This window comes from Pseudomyrmex gracilis, unplaced genomic scaffold, assembly GCF_002006095.1.
Source record: "Pseudomyrmex gracilis isolate BER0280 unplaced genomic scaffold, ASM200609v1 scaffold_1289, whole genome shotgun sequence".
In the NCBI taxonomy this organism is placed as follows: domain Eukaryota; kingdom Metazoa; phylum Arthropoda; class Insecta; order Hymenoptera; family Formicidae; genus Pseudomyrmex; species Pseudomyrmex gracilis.
In genome coordinates, this window is record NW_018021873.1 from 5,137 (window position 1) to 23,404 (window position 18,268).

Consider the following 18,268-nt stretch of genomic DNA (forward strand, 5'->3'; position numbering starts at 1 on the left):
CATACCACTGGTACACCTGTGTTTTCGATAGAGTATCGTCACCATAACACTTTTGTAACATTTTTAATGTGTCGGAACACTTAATTTCATTTTTATAGCAAAATTTAATGCAAGAACGTTGTTCAAGTTTTGAATCCATTGCAAAAATCGCCGCGACGTAAAAACTTGATGTAAAGAAATCACTGTCATAAAGATAAATGAACAGCTGATAAGCAGAAGCTTGGCATGGGTGTCCGTAACAGTGCTGCCAACGTGACACAAACAACAGAATTCTAAACCGATAAGCCCGCGAGGTTTAAATTAAAAATTCCGGTTATTTTTTGATCATGGTAGTATGAGTAATATTTGTGGCAAGTTGCCAACAACTTGCACTCAGTTGGCTATCTGGGTAAGAAATCACCTTGTTTTTGACGTTCTAAATCTTCAGAATCTCTCAATTTATTGTTTATTAAATTGTTTATTAGCTTAAACATCAGGCGAAGGAAAAGATCACGGAGGCAGGCGAGGATAGTCTGTTTGCACCGTTGGAACAGGTATGTTTTATTTTTCACGAAATATTTTGTCAAATAAAAAACTAATATATAGATAATATTGTTGTATGCCAGAACATGATAATATTACGCATATTTAAATGCATTTCATTGTTCGAACTTTGATTTCAATTAGTTAACGCAACAAACTAAGAAAGCGATGGGCGAAGCGACGAAGTCGGTGCAAGAGGCGTCGAAAACCGCGTTAGAAGCGAGCAAAACCGCGGCGGGTGTCAGTAAAAATACGCTCGACGATTTGACATACGTTGGTAAAAGCACGTTGGGAGATTTAACTAAAAGTGCCAAAGAAGTTGCCGCGAAAAAGGGTTTGCTCAAGGTAGTTTGAATATTTTTTTTTTTTTTAATCTTACGTGTATCAATTTATCTTTCACGTTGATATAAATATTTGTTTATAATTCAGAGTCTTGGAGAATCTCAACAACAATCGCCTACACACTCACCATCGTCTCCCAATGCGACGCAACAGCGGAAAGACTCGATCAGCAATCAGCTGGTCGCGCCGGACACGCGCGGCGGTGTCGGCCGTGATTTCTTTAGCAATATTAGCAGCGATCTGAATGGTTTTGCCGCGCAGACCAGCAGCATGTTCAGCGACTTGTTCGGTGTGTCCAAATTTCATGATATATTACAAATATTTTATTTGTTATTGATGTACTAACAAAACGCTTCAAAATTTGTAGGTAGTAAAGGTAATTCTAATCGAGGCGGTAGCTTCTTCCCGCAGACTCAGAAATCGAAAGAGAAGACCAATCCGATTCTCCCCCCATTTCCCAAAGGTAAAAAACGTATAAATATAGGATGTCTGACAACGAACTATAAAGCCGACGTGTGTAAGTAGACCGGGTCATTCTGAACAGAAAAGTTATATACCATTTTGCAAAATTCGCAATATTTATTGAGATATGAATTACTAAATGTGAGCCAATGAAGGCGCGGGGAACGATGATCGGACTCTATAGGCGTGCACGATTATCAGATGAAAAAAAAAATGGCTTCTCTCATGTAATGTCTTAGTAACGAGAGGCGGAGTAAACAAACAAGCGCGGCACGACTCAGTTTCTTGCGATCGGGCGCTATTTGGCGGTACGCAGCGAGCAGCGGCAAGCGAGGAGTACAGCTGGATAATTGTTCACGCCTCTAGAGTCCAATCATCGCTCCCCGAGCTCTCATTGGCTCACATTTATTAATTCATATTTCAATAACTATTGCGATTTTTTCAAAATGATAAATAACTTTTCTGTTCAGAATAACTCGATCTACCTACACACGTCGGCTTTATAGTTCCTTGTCAGACACCCTGTATGTATTTAGTTTCAATTATATAATTCTCAGTCAAATCCGAAGATAAAATTTAATGTGACGTAAATTTGTATTTTATCGATAGTTACAGGAAAAACAGGATTGGTAGAACGTTCCTCGTTGATAAAACACTCTTCGCACAAGGCTAATCAAGAAGACGTGCAGAGGATGCAAAACGCGGAACGTTCTAGCACAAACAGCGACAATCAAGCCTTCTTGAACGACGCAAGTATCTATAAATTAATATAAAAAATTAAGTTTTATAATTCTTTAATAATTATATCTTTCTTCTCTATTTCTCAGGTGATAACGAGTGTGCTAGCTGGCGAAGGCGTTGGTTGGCTCAAGTTAAATAGACTGAAAAAATTAATGGAGGATGAAAACTATCGGGATCTGGTCGTGACAAAATTGAACAAGGGTCTCAATAGAAAAATCAGTCCGGATGATCACATTGACGATGTGGTAAATTTTCAAGAGTATCTTAAACGCAGACGCACTACCGCACACATAAACGCACAAACATATTTATTGAATTTATTACATTTGAATTTTTTTTACTGTTTTTCTTTTTTTTAGGCTATATCGAAACCCGTGTACAAGGGAATGTTAAAGTGCCTTCAAGCAGTAACGCATGGTCTCGCACATACATACAATAATTTCGGGCTAGGCGGGATGGCTTCAGTCTTCCAACTGATGGAAATCGCTCACACACATTACTGGAGCAAAGATCTATCCGAAAGCGGTTTCGACAGCTCTTTAATGTCACAGGTGCGCGTAAAACTTGCAATATTTACTTTATTCTATTTGTTAGCTATGAAGTTTTTTTTTTTTTACTGAACTTAATATATAGGGGAGACTGGGGCTGATTGTGACACGGGTAAAATTTACAAGTTTTGATTAGTGATGAAAAATAAGTGCTACATTAAAGCTAAAAAGAGACAAATGCTCGCCACAACTGTCACGCGTCACACGCGTCAGTAACACCATCGTTGTTGCAATTATTTTTCATCGCTAATTTAAGGCTGTAACTTTTTACCCGTGTCACAACCAGCTCCCTAATACAGATTGCATCAAATATGGTAATTTGTATTTTTATGTCCTAATAGACAAATTGTGAAAATATTGCACAAAATGACATCATGAATAACGACGATCCTGCAATGATTGCACTTAGATGATTCGCCATAACGCAACAGTTTTGTCGAAATAAAATTTTGTAAATTTGTCAAAAATTGCGAAAGAGTTCGTTATGCATTTCTTTAAGTATATACATGAATTAAGTTGATTTCTTTATATGCAATTATATTTCTATATATTTTAAACATCACATAGCTGAAATTTTTTTCTCAATTATTAGACAATTTTTTTTGAAATTAATTTTGCAAATATACTGCTAAGATGATTTGCCGTATTGTTATTCTTTTGCCGAAATAGTATTTGGAAAGTAATTTTGCAAACAACTACAAATATTTGATAAAAGATCAATGTTTTTTTACATCTATTTCCTAAAATATATCTGTATAATTGCAAATTACAATTTTAGTGCAAGATTTTGTCACATAATTTTGTAAATGTTTTCTTATCAAGGTAATAGTATACATTTGCGATTAAAATGTTATTAACTTATATAAAGATAGAGAACTTTTGTGTGTTTCGCAGGCGTCCAGTCCGTTTGGAAGTAGAGAAAACTTGAAATCTCCACAGTCTCCAAATCAACCTGACTTTTCAGATAGCACGCAAAAGTCGGGTATGTCTTTGGCCAACCATTTATCAAAAAATCTTAATATTCTTTTGCAAAAGTATATAAATTTGTGTCTTTGACTTATAAATGCAAAATAACAATTGACTTTTGCGAAATATTAGAAATACCTCAAGTATACTTGGAAACGCCACAAGCTGCGCCAACAGACACGAGTCAATCAACGACGGACATATTTCTGGACATGTTCACGAAGAAAGGAAAATTTCTGAGCAAGCTAACTTCGTTCGATTCAGAGGTAAAGCGAAATTTTGAATTAAATTATTCGGAAACGCGTGTATACTTCAATCTTAAATTCTAAAACAACAACAAGTTGATTAGCGTATCTCGCTTAGGCATCGCAATTGTTGAATACTGCAGGAGCAACTGTTGAGACTCTGGTTTACAAAACATATACATGCCCCCCTTCTCCGACCTGAAAGAGAAAAAATAATTTTTCTATTTACAATAGAATAAAATATTCAAGCCAAAAAAGTGATCACTACTGGAACTAATTTTACTTACTTATTTTATCGGTTTGACACAGTTTCTATAGCGGTTTCTTTGAAAAATCTACTTAGAGAAACAATTAGAAAATGCTGACGAAATTTGTTGAATTTCAATTCGTAATTGTAACGTGCAAACGCACACGTGTGATGTGTTTTTTTTAGAGTGGGCGGGGTGGTGGAACGGGGAGCAGCGAAGCTTTATCCACAGACGGAGGTAGCATTGTCACTAATCCTGCTTTTCGGCAAGCGCACCAAGCTTCCTTCCGAAGCACCGTGTCTGATAGCGAGGTCGAGCAAGGCAATGTAAACTACCTACTCTGAATTAGTTTCTTTAATTACGCTTAGTTATTATATTTACTCCGTAGTGGACAGTACATATATCTCTTTCAGTAGCATCGTCCATTCCTCGTTAAGTCAAATCGACGTTAACTCGACTCCATCCACACACCAAAAAAAAAAAAAAAAAAATCGATATCGAATTTGCTGAAATGCGTGTTAATCGTCTCTGTTGAAGCAAATTCAATGAACCATATGACACTCGAATGCCTAGTGCACTTTTAAAAACGCAGCCGATTCCCTTCGTCCCTTGGGAGTTTTTTCCGTAGTTCCAAGTACTCTCGGATCGCACTGCCACGTTGTTGTACTCATCGGAAACATGAATGGACGCTGATAGATTGCAATAGAAAATTGTTATCAAAGGGTAACGACAATGACATGCTTTAAGTCGTAATGAAGTTTATGATATTGCAAAAATATTTATAATATTGTTGCGCTCACGGCAGCGTTTAATCGCGTCACCGCCGAGTTACTGCGCTCCGCGGAAAGAAAATAGAACACCGCGTATAATACACTAGAGTTTTATTAGAAAACGCGTTACAAAAGGCCGCGGAAAACGTGAAGAAATCTCGAGCCGATGATCCAGCCTCTCGACGATTCCGAATCCGGCGGCTCACTCTCTTGAATTTCGCTGTCAACAAACCCCGTTGCTACCTGAACAAAAGCGATCGATCGTTGAAAATCTTCATATACCGCGTGGACGACACGCGCCGTATCTCGCAACAATATTATAAAATTTAATAATGTAATCAATATTACTGATACATTTATACTAAAGTATAATATAAAAATAATTGAGAGATATGTATATATATGTATACAGGGTGTCTCATAATTGCCGTCTAACCGCTTGTAGGTAGATAGAAGGGGTTATTCTAAGACGAAAAGTTCTATATCACTTTGCAAGATTCGCAATAATTAACGAAATATTAATTAATAAAAATTCGCTAATCAGCGTACATCCGACGTAAGGACAGCACAGTCTGTCGCGCCGTAGCGACAGAATACAACAGCGCGCCGCCCGAACGCAGCCTATATGCCGTCTATGTATGCACATGTTATTCTATTAGTTCCTCTCATTCCGTCGCTACGACGCGACAGACTGGGCTGTTCTTTCGCTGGATGCACGCTGATTAGCGGATCTTTATTAATTAATATTTCGTTAATTATTGCGAATCTTGCAAAGTGGTATAGAACTTTTCGTCTTAGAATAATCCCTTCTATCTACCTACAAGCGGTTAGACGGCAATTATAAGACACCATGTATATATATACATATGTATGTATCACACAATGTATATTTCTCTATCAAGTTACCCTTTGACCTTAGAAAGATGGCATTATGTCGCAATTAGTTGTGAATGAAGTCCTAGTTTGAATACCTTAATCGCAACATTATGACGGAACGTCGATATAGAAGATAAACTCCCAAATAAATATATAAATATATAAATATATATATATATATATATATATATATTACTGCTTCATTAACATAATTTTTCATATAGAGTTTTATTAGAAAATCTTTTTGCGACGCTATTAATTTGATTCTTACGCTGTTCTGTGATTCCAGTTTCCTCGGCAAGGCAAGCAACGTTCCGGCAGCGTTTGGTCCAGCAAATCGTCTCTGAGCACCGGATTTCGGTATCACGGCGGTAGCTTGATGACCACGACGTTGCCGAGTCCGGAAGCTGCGAGAACGTATCTCTTCGAAGGTAATCGAGTTTTTTTTTTTCATTGTTGATCCACATCATTGACGCAGATGACACAACAATTTGTACTTCGAAATTTGTTGAAAAAAAAAAAATGCAGGTTTATTAGGAAAGGAGAGATCGTCTTTGTATGATGAAATGCAATTCTGGGAGGATGCGTTTTTAGACGCCGTCTCGCAGGAACGAGACATGATGGGCATGGATCAAGGACCCGGGGAAATGGTGGAGAGGTAAAAGAGATAGAGTCGTGCATTTTGAGTTAAGTCAAAGTCATAAAAAATATTGATGTGTAAAATACGAGATTTTACACATTTTTAAGATAGTGAAAATTCGAAAATAGCGCGAAGTTATGTATGTGTGTGTGCAAATATACTGAAATTATGTTATTGCCTTGAAATAAACATTTTACGCACAATTTGCCATACAAAAAATACACAACTTTATTTCTAAATAAAAAAAAATATAGATATAAGAGTTTGAGCGAGAGTGAAAGGAGACGATTGGAGCATGAAGAGGACAGACTGCTGTGCACGCTGTTACACAATCTCACCGCTATCTTGGTGATGCTGAATGTGGACAAGAACGAGCTAAAACGAAAGGTGCGCAGATTGCTCGGCAAAAGTCACATCGGCCTCATCTATAGTCAGGAGTTAAATCTACTTCTCGATCAAATAACCAATCTTGTAAGTTCGTCCGATAAAAAATTTACAAACTTATTTTATACCGTTTTCTTTTTCATAAAAAATATCTTTATATAAGCTGCACGTTCTGATTTTTGTCTCAGCACGGAAACGACATCGATCTAAAGCCTCTGACGTCACGGCAAATGCATCGGCAATCGTTCACTGTGCACGCCGGAGTCGATTCCGAGGGTGATCTGCGGTTTCTCGAGGTTCGCCACGATGGTCTTGTGCTGAGATCGGTAAACGGTGTCATAGTCGAGCGTTGGTGGTACGAGCGCGTAGTCAATATGACCTACAGTCCGAAAACAAAGGTTCTGTGTTTGTGGAGGCGAAGCGGAGGCAAAACTGAATTACATAAATATTATACCAAAAAGGTAACAAAATATACTTTTTAGTTTTAAAACTTCTAGAGTTGAAGAAAAAGTGATAATATGGCTCTTATTTACATTTTATATTATAATTTTTTTTTAATATTCAAAGTTTAATTACTTATTCCATAAGCAATCGCCAGAATTCCAATAGCGGAAATATCAAGAGGGATCATATTACCACCTATTTCTCCAACTAGATTATCTACAAGGACCGCGTATATTACCACTTTCTTTATTCTAGACATTTTAATAAAACAAAAAAAGATAAAACAGGAAATGTATAATGACCATTTGAAGCAAAAACACTGGTGATAACGTGTGTATGATAGATGCATTACTTTATTCAAGCAGGTAACATATAGAACGTTTTCGGCCTTAGATTAGGCCTTTATCAATATATATATAAATATGATGTTCTTGAATTAAAACTTATACAAATCACATGATTACAATATAGAAATATTAAAGTAACTGAGCTACTGAGTAACTGAGTTACTTTAATATTTCTATATTGTAATCATGTGATTTGTATAAGTTTTAATTCAAGAACATCATATTTATATATATATACCCAGCAAACAATTTCTGTTTTTGACAATTTCGGCGCAGACCTTGGTAACAGAAACTGTTTGCAGAAATGCTACAATACGGAAACACCGCCAAAATTGTTAGCACACAGAAAGAAAAAACGCAACAACTCTGTTGACAAATACATGAGAGTATTGCAGCCAAAACGATTCCATATATGTCAGTGAAATTAACAACAAATAGATGGTCGATTGCAAGCAGATCTGCTTTTAGCAATATTGTGACCAAACAGTCCGCAAAATTGTATCAGAAATCTATTTACGACAAAAGTCGGGTTGATCTGTTAAACGCATTGACNACAGATTGCCACCAAACGCCAAGCAGGTCTGTTCGTGTATACGTGCGGACTGTTTGCAATTTGGCGCCAACAGACAATGACCAAACCTATTCCGGATTTTGGCTTCACTTTGGCGATAATTTGGCCTCGCTTTGCTTGTGGCAGACTCTGTCATCATTTTGGTCGCATTTTGACATTTCACATGTTGACAGACATGGTTAACAAACCATATCCTACTGAGGACACAGATGGATATGGTTCTGTGACCGAAATGTTTGCTGGGTATATTGATAAAGGCCTAATCTAAGGCCGAAAACGTTCTATATGTTACCTGCTTGAATAAAGTAATGCATCTATCATACACACGTTATCACCAGTGTTTTTGCTTCAAATGGCCATTATACATTTCCTGTTTTATAAGAATTTATTGAAGCTTACTACACTCCTATTCTAAAAAAAGATAATATACATTTTAATAAAGATAAAATATTCTTCGCGCGAGATATTAAATTATCTTACCGACACTTGACGATTGTTTCTCTCTCTCTTTTGTCAGTGTAAGGACGTGTATTACTGCATAAAGGACGCGATGGAGAAGGCAGCGACTCGCGGGCGAGGCGCAAAGGAGGATTACGAGCTCGGTGGCGAGTTTCCGGTACAGGACATGCGAACGGGCGAGGGTGGACTCCTGCAGGTTTGCATGGAAGGAGTCGGTTTGCTCTTCGCGAACAGCAAGGTATGACTCACATGACGCGTAGAAAAAAAAAAAAAAAAAACTGCCTTTACGTTGTAAAGGCGATGCAGGAAGAATCGAGAGAGTTTAACTCTCTCGAGGATTTTACGTAAAAAATAATTCATATCTATATATATATATTCTTTTTTCTACATTCTACGTCCAATTGTTTGTGTCATGTTGAATCGCATTTGACACCATACAAGTTTATTGGAGATTTTTGTTTCGAAGAGTTTTTTTTATCTCAGTTTTCGTTATATATAATTTTTTTTAAACAATAACTACGTTTTGATTATATAATGTCGTGTTCCTTCTTTTTCTGGCCGATGCTGTCGTTTTACTTTTTATCGACGCTAATGCGTTATAATAATGTGTCTATATTTCAGCGAGATTAAACATATGCCACACACAGAGAATATCTTATGTTATCATACGAGCTTCGTTCGTAAAAAGAAATCTTTCGGCCTGACAATCGCGCAATCGTTTTACAAATGCTTAAATGGAAATTAAAAAAAAAAAAATAATAATCATAATATATAAATTAATGAAACTGCAAAAAAAAAAAATACAGCGTTAATTAGAATCGAATATATAAGATAGGGAATGTCGTCGTCCAACCACTTGTGTCTTCTTTTGTCCACATTTCTCTCGATCATAGAATACTCTCTCTGTGTTTTTTCTCATTATTGCATTGATGCAAGGACCACTCAATATTACCTCCCACCGCTAGCCACTATATCTGCTTAATTAATTACTTTGTATCTCTGTCGGGTTCGTCAAGGTGGTTTGATCGGCGAATGTTCAAGTTAACAAGTTCCAAGCTTTCTCGTAAGAAACGCTCTCTGTTTAATTTCACCAGAGAATAATATGTACAAAAAAAAATCCATTACGTTTGCACACAAGTTATACAAATCTCGTGTCGAGAAGATGGAAACTTGTCACTCTTGTCGAAAAAAAAAAAAACCAAAACTTTAAAAAATTCGGAAAAACGTTCTAGTTGTTGAACTAAAACACTCGGAAAAAAACATCTCAATCGTTGAAAACAATAACACGCATATTTTTCACACGCGTATAAAAATGTAACACATTTATTAAATTTTTCTTTTTTCTTTTTCCAGATAGTCGAGAATTGCAATTTATTTGTTGTGGTCCTGTTTGTAAACTTTTTTTTTAAATAGAAATATTTAAAATGTTATTAAAACAACATTCAATTGCACACATTTTGAATATTTTTAGTTAAAATATTTTATTATAACATGAGAAGAAAAAAGGATTGCACCATAAATAATGAAACAATGGACCATCTCCGATAATTTTTTGTTATGTCTACACACGCGCATAAAAAAAAATTCTTAATATAAATAACTTTTTCTTAATAAGAAAACAACTTTCTCGTAAGCATCTTTTAATCAAGAACTCTACCGATTATTTGTTGATAATAATGTTTTTGCTTAACTCGCGCACTCTCGACAAAGGCACAATTTTTATTACAACTTTTCCGATGTCTCTCTTCTCGGTTTACATATTTTATTAGATAATATTGTGTTCAGGCGTTATATATAATCAATGTTTTCTTGCATGGAAGCTCGATGTGCAGTTGCAGACTTTTTTATCTGTATATTATATAATTATTTATATTACATTTATATATATATTATTCATTATACATATATTTATATAGGAAAAAAGGTATAGGGCGTTATATATATATATATATACACACATACACACACACACACACAGAGACTGTCTTTTCAACACTATACTCCTCTATCTTATCATTTGTATTGAATGTTGGATGCTATATTATATTTTTTCCATAAGTCTATGACAACTTTTTTATCTCTGTCGTGATCTCACATATACACGCGAGGAAAGTCTATTCGCGGTTCGAGAATACAAAATGAGATTAATAATAAGAAAATGAAGATAACGGCGAGAAAAAATCGTGTGATGAGACAAGAAGTGTACAAAATCGTTATTTTTTTACATATATCTCACTCTACACCGCGAGATAAAAAAAAAAAAAACGTCTCATTACATTTAATTAGTAACGCTAATTTCGACACAAATGACGAAATAAAAATTCTGTGAAATATTATTACGCTCGGGATGATAGACTTTTCTCAGCTTGGGGAACTTTTGAGATGGTCCTTGAACAATGAATATATTGCTGTTTTAATCGATTGGCCATCACGTTAGGTAATCAAAATATAGCTGTAATATCATCGTATACAGCTCTGTATCTTTCTCTCTAATCTATCTCTATCTCTTTCTTATATATATATATGCTATAATATTAACTGAGTGGATATAATTGTATTACCAAAGATTTTAATTTTCTGTTTTTCTGTTTTCTGTTTCTTGTCCCGTCCATCGACATTGCCCCGCGGCTGGGCAAACAGGATTTCGAGGTATCAAATCAAACTAAAAAATCACTGTCTGTTATATAAATTCAGTATTGACTATATACTCAATGTTGGCCGTGTTTTCCGGAGATGCTTATTTATTTTTACCATTACTTTTGGCCGTATATTATTACTATATACCATTATATACTATATATCTACCTACATTCTCTTAAATTGCATTCAAATTCACTGATCTGCTCTGTCTATCTTGACTGTTTTTTTTTTTTTTCGTTTTTTTTCCAATACGATCGATCGGTGTTAGTTGTACATATAATATATATATATATATATATATTATACATATGTACGTATATATATATGTATATCTCTCCGATATATATTATTACACGAAGCCGATGTACTCCCATTAAAGGGGGATGTCCGGCGACGAAAAGATGAAATGCAGACCAGTGTTTGTCGCATTATACACATATATCGAAAGTCGTCCGACACAATATATACCTTATATATTGTATATCGTTTATATAGATGAGATATATTTGTGAGTAGTGTTTAGTGCAACTTGTAGAGCGATGTTCGATGCACACAATGCAACTATATATATATCTATATAGCCTATATCACTACATATTATATATATATATATAAAAATTCGTACACAATCATTGTCGTCACGATCATCATTACAGCTTCCACGTTTTTACACACAGTAAACAATATTATTAACAAAACTTACCTGGAAACTTTTCCTTCACCGATATTGTCAATTCTCTTTGACATCTTTATCGAAGAACCGATAAATATTTCGATACATTTTACAGAGATTCCGGAAATAATTTGATATAAGTCTCAATATTTTTTCTAATTTTTTTGTTTCAGTTGAACGAAGTAAAATGTCTCGATTGAAAATAGAACAAACAAGTTGATCTCTTCATGAAGACAAGTTGTACAGAAACTAGAGACAAACTGACACAGTTGTATATAAAAAAAATATTGCTTGCAAACAAATGTTATATGAAAATATATAAAGGAAAATTTTAATACAAAAATAAATTATTAAAAATTAAAACATCTAAAATGAAACACAAAACAAACATGAAACCGAACTTAATGAATCAAATAATTGTTAATATAATCAGTTACAAAGGACCTGTAAATTTTTAAAAAACTCAAACAAGATGCTTTATACCTACAAATTTTAATATGTTTAAAACCTGTGTAATATTATTTTTTTAATACATTTGCTAATATGTAATGTGTTTCGAGAAACTTACCCCTAAAGAGAAACATAGAAAATAATAGCAAATTAGTAGCTGCCCGATTTTTTACGCATACATGTCGCTCGGTAATCTACGCACATACTGCTAGTATTCTGTAGTAGAGCAATAATTTTCTGCGCTGTATAGCAATACGTACGACATGTACTAACGCGTAAGACTCTCTGGGATATCATCGTGCAAAATGCTGTATTTTGTCACGATAAATAATTACTACACTTCTCTGGCATGGCACTGCTAACATGTTTCTTGTTTCACGACATCGTATATCGAGTTCGATGTTACTCTCCCGACAGTGACATCCGTTATCGTCATTATTAATTCCCCTTTTCTCAATCTCTTTATCTATTATCATCCCTCTCTCTAATATTTATACATCACGATCGTGTATCATTGTCGATCGAATCACGCCCACCGGTCTGTATTAGATGATACAATTGCACATTTAGCAACTTATCGACGCTAAGCAATCAGTGACATTTTACGATTGAGTTTAGGCCATCTCCAGAGTTGCCTGCCGCCTATATATCGCTGCTGCTGTTGCTGTTTGCTGCCGCCGCTGATGTTGCTACCATTGCTGGACCTTGCTTACGAAGTCGAATATCGCTACAATGGCTGCTAAATGACGCATGACAGTTTTAGATTCTAGTCGTAATAGATCTTGAATCATTTTAGGCTTCTACGCGCGAGTGTCATTTCTTGTGCAAAACTTAACAAACATAAAGTTCCAATTGAGGTGGAAATTGTTTGACTGTTTCTGTGACAGATGTGCTATATATTTTACACGATGTAACAAATACAGTGTGGGTTTTCTTGTTTTTTGAAAAACTGTTAGTTGTGTTTTGCACAAAATGATTCTCGTTGTTCGCTTTTGAATTTGCAATCGGAAAGTAGAAATTAAAATCATTTGTGAGCATGTCACAGGCAATCACTGCACGACTATATTACAACAAATTTTTGTGCACGTTCGCACATAGACTGTCTGGGAAATGCAATCCGCTCATAGATATGTGTCTAATTGATCATAATAATATATATCAAGTCTCGTATAAGTGTATAATAATAGTGACAATATGATTATATTAGATTAGATAAACAGATGGTAACTCTAATCTAATCACTGAAGTATTGTTCAATAAACTTTGATATGCGTTACTATACTTGTATACAAAGCGAAGCAGTTCGCGATTCTAAAGAAGAAATTTTTTTCAGACTCTTACAAGAAGCTTTGTGTGATAAAAAACGAAAGCTGTTATGTGAGAAACTCCTTCATGAAATGTCATTATAGAAAGAAAAGGAATTACTTAAAGATATAATAAATTAATAACATATTGAGCTCTCATTTATTGTAATAATTATAATGTAGCTTTAATAACATCCACATATCTGCTCTTAAAATAAAAATTAGGTAAAAGATTGTATGGTGACGCATTTAAAACACAAGAAAGACAAAGCACACAAAATCCGTTATTCACGCCTTTTCAAAGAGCTACTTGCACAAACAAATTAACATTGTTACAATATCGCAATTAGCACAGAACAATAGAAGAATCGCAACAAAAGTGTGCATGATGATCAGCGTAGATCGAAATCCACGACGCGCCGATGCGCAAACCACTAACGCAAACCGATTGTGTTATTTGCAGTTTTTTGTAAGACTCGATCATATCCGCAAGTGCTTTACTCAAAAGGATGGAATCTTTGTTTTGGAAGAATTCAGTAAGTGACACATCGAATACTGCATATTCGATAAGAAAAAAAAAAAAAAACACGCTTTTCTCTAGGCTGTAGATATCTCGCGAGATATAATTTCGCGACAGTGATATGCTTTCGCTGCAATTTTCTTGCGTTTCTCGAATATCGATTGTCAAGCATTATTCTGTTGCAGATCCTAAAACTAGACAAGTAATTCAACGTAAATATAAGTCACAAATGGTAAGTACATTTCTTTCAATTTTCTGTAGAATAATAGTTTTGCACAACTATACTTTCAATTTATGATATAATTTGTTATATTTATTTTTTTATTTATTAATTAAATGTCTACAAAAACCATATATTGTGTAATAGGCTGAAGAAGCGGTTCGCTGTTTACATAGAATATTTTCCGTCGTGTTTACGCTACATAAACTACCGTCGGAAAGTCACCATAAGCGCGGGAATGATTAAAATTTATCCTTGAATTTTTTTCGTTTCTTACATCTCACGTAAGTTTGTTTTTTACTTCTGTTTATTTTTAATAAATTATGGTAAGACAGCGAATATTTCTAAAAATTATTAGTTCTGAGATCTATTTATATACAATATAATTGATACACCAAGACAATGCTTATGTGATAAAACAGGTTTGGTAACAGTAGCGTATAAGTGATTTTCTCGTTGCTCATAGGCGCCTGATATCTGTTACGCTGTTCTCTGCGTATTTTCGTACGTGGCAGCTGGATCGGAGCAACGAAAACAAGGTCAGCAACAGCAGCAACATCAACAGCAACCACAACAGCAGCACCAGCAGCAGCAGCAACAACAGTATCAACAGCATCAGCAACAACAGCATCAGCAACAGCAGCAGCGCTATCAACAACAGCAACATACACTACAATCACGTCAACAACAACAACAACAACAGCAGCAGCAGCAGCAACAACCTCACCAATCCCGGTATCCTTATCAGCAACGCAAGCAGGAACAACCGCAACAATCGAGCAACGCGCCACTGCACAGAAACACACAACTAGATCCGCACTCCCGTCAACACTGACGAACGGAACAGAGACACTCGCTTCCCTTTATCCACAGCGTTCACAACAAAAATAGTTGCGCCCCGTACACCTGTCTACCTTGGGTATAAGTGTGCTATCTTTCCTGAAATTTCGTTGAAACTTTCAATCGAACACATACATATGTAAACACTTAATAGCGACATTTATTAATTCTCAGAGAGAAGTAATGTTATAGTTTTTTCTCAAATGATATCGTGTTTCTTCTTCTCCCTCTAAAAACCAAACTTATTACGAAAAAGATGATCCTAACAACGGGAAATATTTTTAAATTAAATCAGTTTAATTAATATGATATCTCATAGTCGTGAGTCGATATTTGATTCGCTATAGTCTTAATCGTCAATGTGATAGCTGTGCTATTCTCGTACTCGTCCGTATACGTGAACACACACGTGTATGCGTCACACCTAAAGCAATTAAATACAATAACTATTTGTATAATTGTGCGGCAGTAAAAGTTTATGCGCCGCACCAAGAGAGAAATTGCAATTAATTGTGATTGTTCGCGATTGAAGAAGCAGAGATTTTTATTTTAGTTGTTGTACATTATAATATATATGTATAGTCGAAGTAAGTACACTTACTCGATGTCTGATCGGTCAGCGCTAAAAAAAAAAAAATGATCTTCGCTAAAACTTTCCACTTATTGCCGTCGGAGTATTTCGCTCTTCAGTCGTTTTTAGATACTCGAACTTCGCGGCGAACTACAAACGAAACGTAGATATTACGACAGATAGTAGTTTCGTCATTCGCTGTCTCGATTTTCCACAACTGTCGTCGAATTCTAGCTGCGTTATTTCTTATTATTATTTGTTTTTTGTTTGACTTGCGTACACGAAATATAAGTGAAACTGTCGCGTAGGATGTTTAGAAAACTGTAGTATTGTATTCTATGTCCCAAATACAGGGATCGATTATTTTATACACGGTTTCGAACACGGAAGACAAATTTTTCTTTCGGTAGCTCGTAGAGCTCGTTAGAATACACGCATCGATCTCGTTACATATTAGGGAGCATTATGCGTGATATATACCAAACCTGTACAATAATCCGGAAACGACGTCTTCGAAATGCTGTGAAACCACACATCCTGCGTTTTCCTAGGAATGTATAGTTAAGTATATCGGAAGCGCCAAACCAACGAGATTGCACGTTTTATATCGCGATCGCGACAAACGGAATTGGCACTAAGTGCGCGCAGCGACGTTTCTGCACGAATAAAATCGTTACTTTATTCATTTCTTTTTTTTTTTTTTATTGATATTTGTTTTACATAATGTTATGTAGATGAAACGACCAGCCTAGAAAGGGATACAATAGTATCGCGGAAACTCAACTGAAAAAAACCTTAGCATATGTGTCGCACACAGATGCCAGAGGAAATAATATATTTTCTTGCAGTATAAAAAAAATGATGCATATAGATATTTGTAAAAAGGATATAGGAATTTGTAAATAACGGGCGAAGTAGCGAATTGATACAAACAGGCGTGACAACGCTCCTTTTTATTTCCTGTATCTTTTACTACAATTAATATATTTGTAAAGAGCTCATTTTGACAGCTAAGTTATAGAGAAGTACGTTTCTAAAACCAAGACAGAGGATTCTCTTCTATATATAACATAGTAAACATATATACCCGCACACACAATCTTTCTGTATCAAAATTGTCTGCCTAAATCCCGACGTTTAAAAGTTTGTCATCGATGCCGTTCACACAATCAAATATTTCGAGATATGTATCGCGATCACGCAATGAGAAGAAACCCTAAATCTCTAGAAGAGAAAGTAATACCTCGCATTGTATAGTCATACATGTAGACGCCTTATGCCCAAAATATACGAGTAGTCAAACTGATACTAAACAATGATTTTTAAATATTTCCTTACCGTTTTAGAACTCGAACATTTCTGTATTTTTATACTTATATACAATTTATATGAATATTTATTTTCAATTTAATACTATTTATATGAATATTGTTTCTTTACGGTTTAACTTATATTTATTTGACGGCGACTAAAGAAATACGAATCATTAAAACGTTTCGTACAGTATACTTATATTCAGCTTCACAGCTAAGTTTTTTCTGTCGATTCATATTGTTTCGCAAGTAAATTTCTCTCAATAACTTCGTGTGCTTCCTCGACAAATTTCTAGTTCTCACCGGTACATTTAATTTACATAAAAACTGATCGAAAAAGGCTGTAGTTCCTGTGAGTTACACACAAAGAGAAAAATTTGTTGTGGACGAAGTTCTTTGTCTTTCGAAAGATGTTGACTGGAAAAAGACGATTAAAGTTACAAAAGAAATTGATGAAAACATTTTTAAATACTTTACAGCAAAGTAAGTTTAATATAGTACAATTGTGCGCGTGCACACGAAATACACACGTGGTTTCGTGTATGTATTGCCAGTGTTAAAATATGGTCACGTTCTTCAGTGATCTTTGAAAAAACGTACAACTCATAGCGATTACTTAATCTACGTGTTTACAAAAAACTTGGCAGAAGAATTAATAAGCGACTTCTCAAAAGCAATGCCGTGCGTAATCTATACACTGTCTATCGTCGTAATTGCAATCAATGAGTCCGTATCTGGCTGGAATGATATTTTAAATGGTTCAATGGGCGTGTTTGTCGACATGAGAACTGGTGTCTTACGTGTTATGTACATGGATTCTGATGTAATGTCTGATTGTATTCCGGTGGATTTAATTTCTAAAAGACTAATAAGAGGTGGATGCAAACGCAGTATACACAAATACATATGTGATAAAGCCATTCTTTAATAATTAACCTACTTGTCTCGATAAATGTGGAAAAGTAAACTTTATAATATCTTTTACAACTCTGCATTTCTGAGGATAAGAGCTTCTACATTTTACAACTTTTGTACAACCAACACGAAGAGCATAAGTGTAGGAAAGTTACTACGCGTAGCAGCTCGTGTCGTGTATGATATTCTTTTGGAGAATATACTCTGGAAACCGAATATGATTGAAACGGAGAATCATTTGCTGTGTTATATATCTG

General features: G+C 35.2%; 1 protein-coding gene across 1 annotated transcript in view; it reads left to right on the forward strand.

Moving 5' to 3' along the window:
* Nucleotides 1–17,871, forward strand: part of LOC109862031 (MAP kinase-activating death domain protein-like) — a gene marked incomplete at its 5' end in the record, with an annotated part of 21,702 nt that extends 3,831 nt beyond the window's left edge. Inside the window, 19 exons of the mRNA XM_020441919.1 lie at nt 465–533; nt 667–867; nt 952–1,153; nt 1,232–1,327; nt 1,936–2,075; nt 2,154–2,312; nt 2,427–2,618; nt 3,510–3,597; nt 3,714–3,847; nt 4,260–4,400; nt 6,010–6,151; nt 6,249–6,378; nt 6,615–6,831; nt 6,933–7,205; nt 8,624–8,803; nt 11,206–11,214; nt 14,096–14,168; nt 14,338–14,384; nt 14,839–17,871. Coding sequence (XP_020297508.1) covers nt 465–533; nt 667–867; nt 952–1,153; nt 1,232–1,327; nt 1,936–2,075; nt 2,154–2,312; nt 2,427–2,618; nt 3,510–3,597; nt 3,714–3,847; nt 4,260–4,400; nt 6,010–6,151; nt 6,249–6,378; nt 6,615–6,831; nt 6,933–7,205; nt 8,624–8,803; nt 11,206–11,214; nt 14,096–14,168; nt 14,338–14,384; nt 14,839–15,207 — 2,862 coding nt within the window. The remainder of the gene's footprint in view (nt 1–464; nt 534–666; nt 868–951; nt 1,154–1,231; nt 1,328–1,935; nt 2,076–2,153; nt 2,313–2,426; nt 2,619–3,509; nt 3,598–3,713; nt 3,848–4,259; nt 4,401–6,009; nt 6,152–6,248; nt 6,379–6,614; nt 6,832–6,932; nt 7,206–8,623; nt 8,804–11,205; nt 11,215–14,095; nt 14,169–14,337; nt 14,385–14,838) is intronic.
* Between the last annotated feature and the right edge of the window lie 397 nt (nt 17,872–18,268).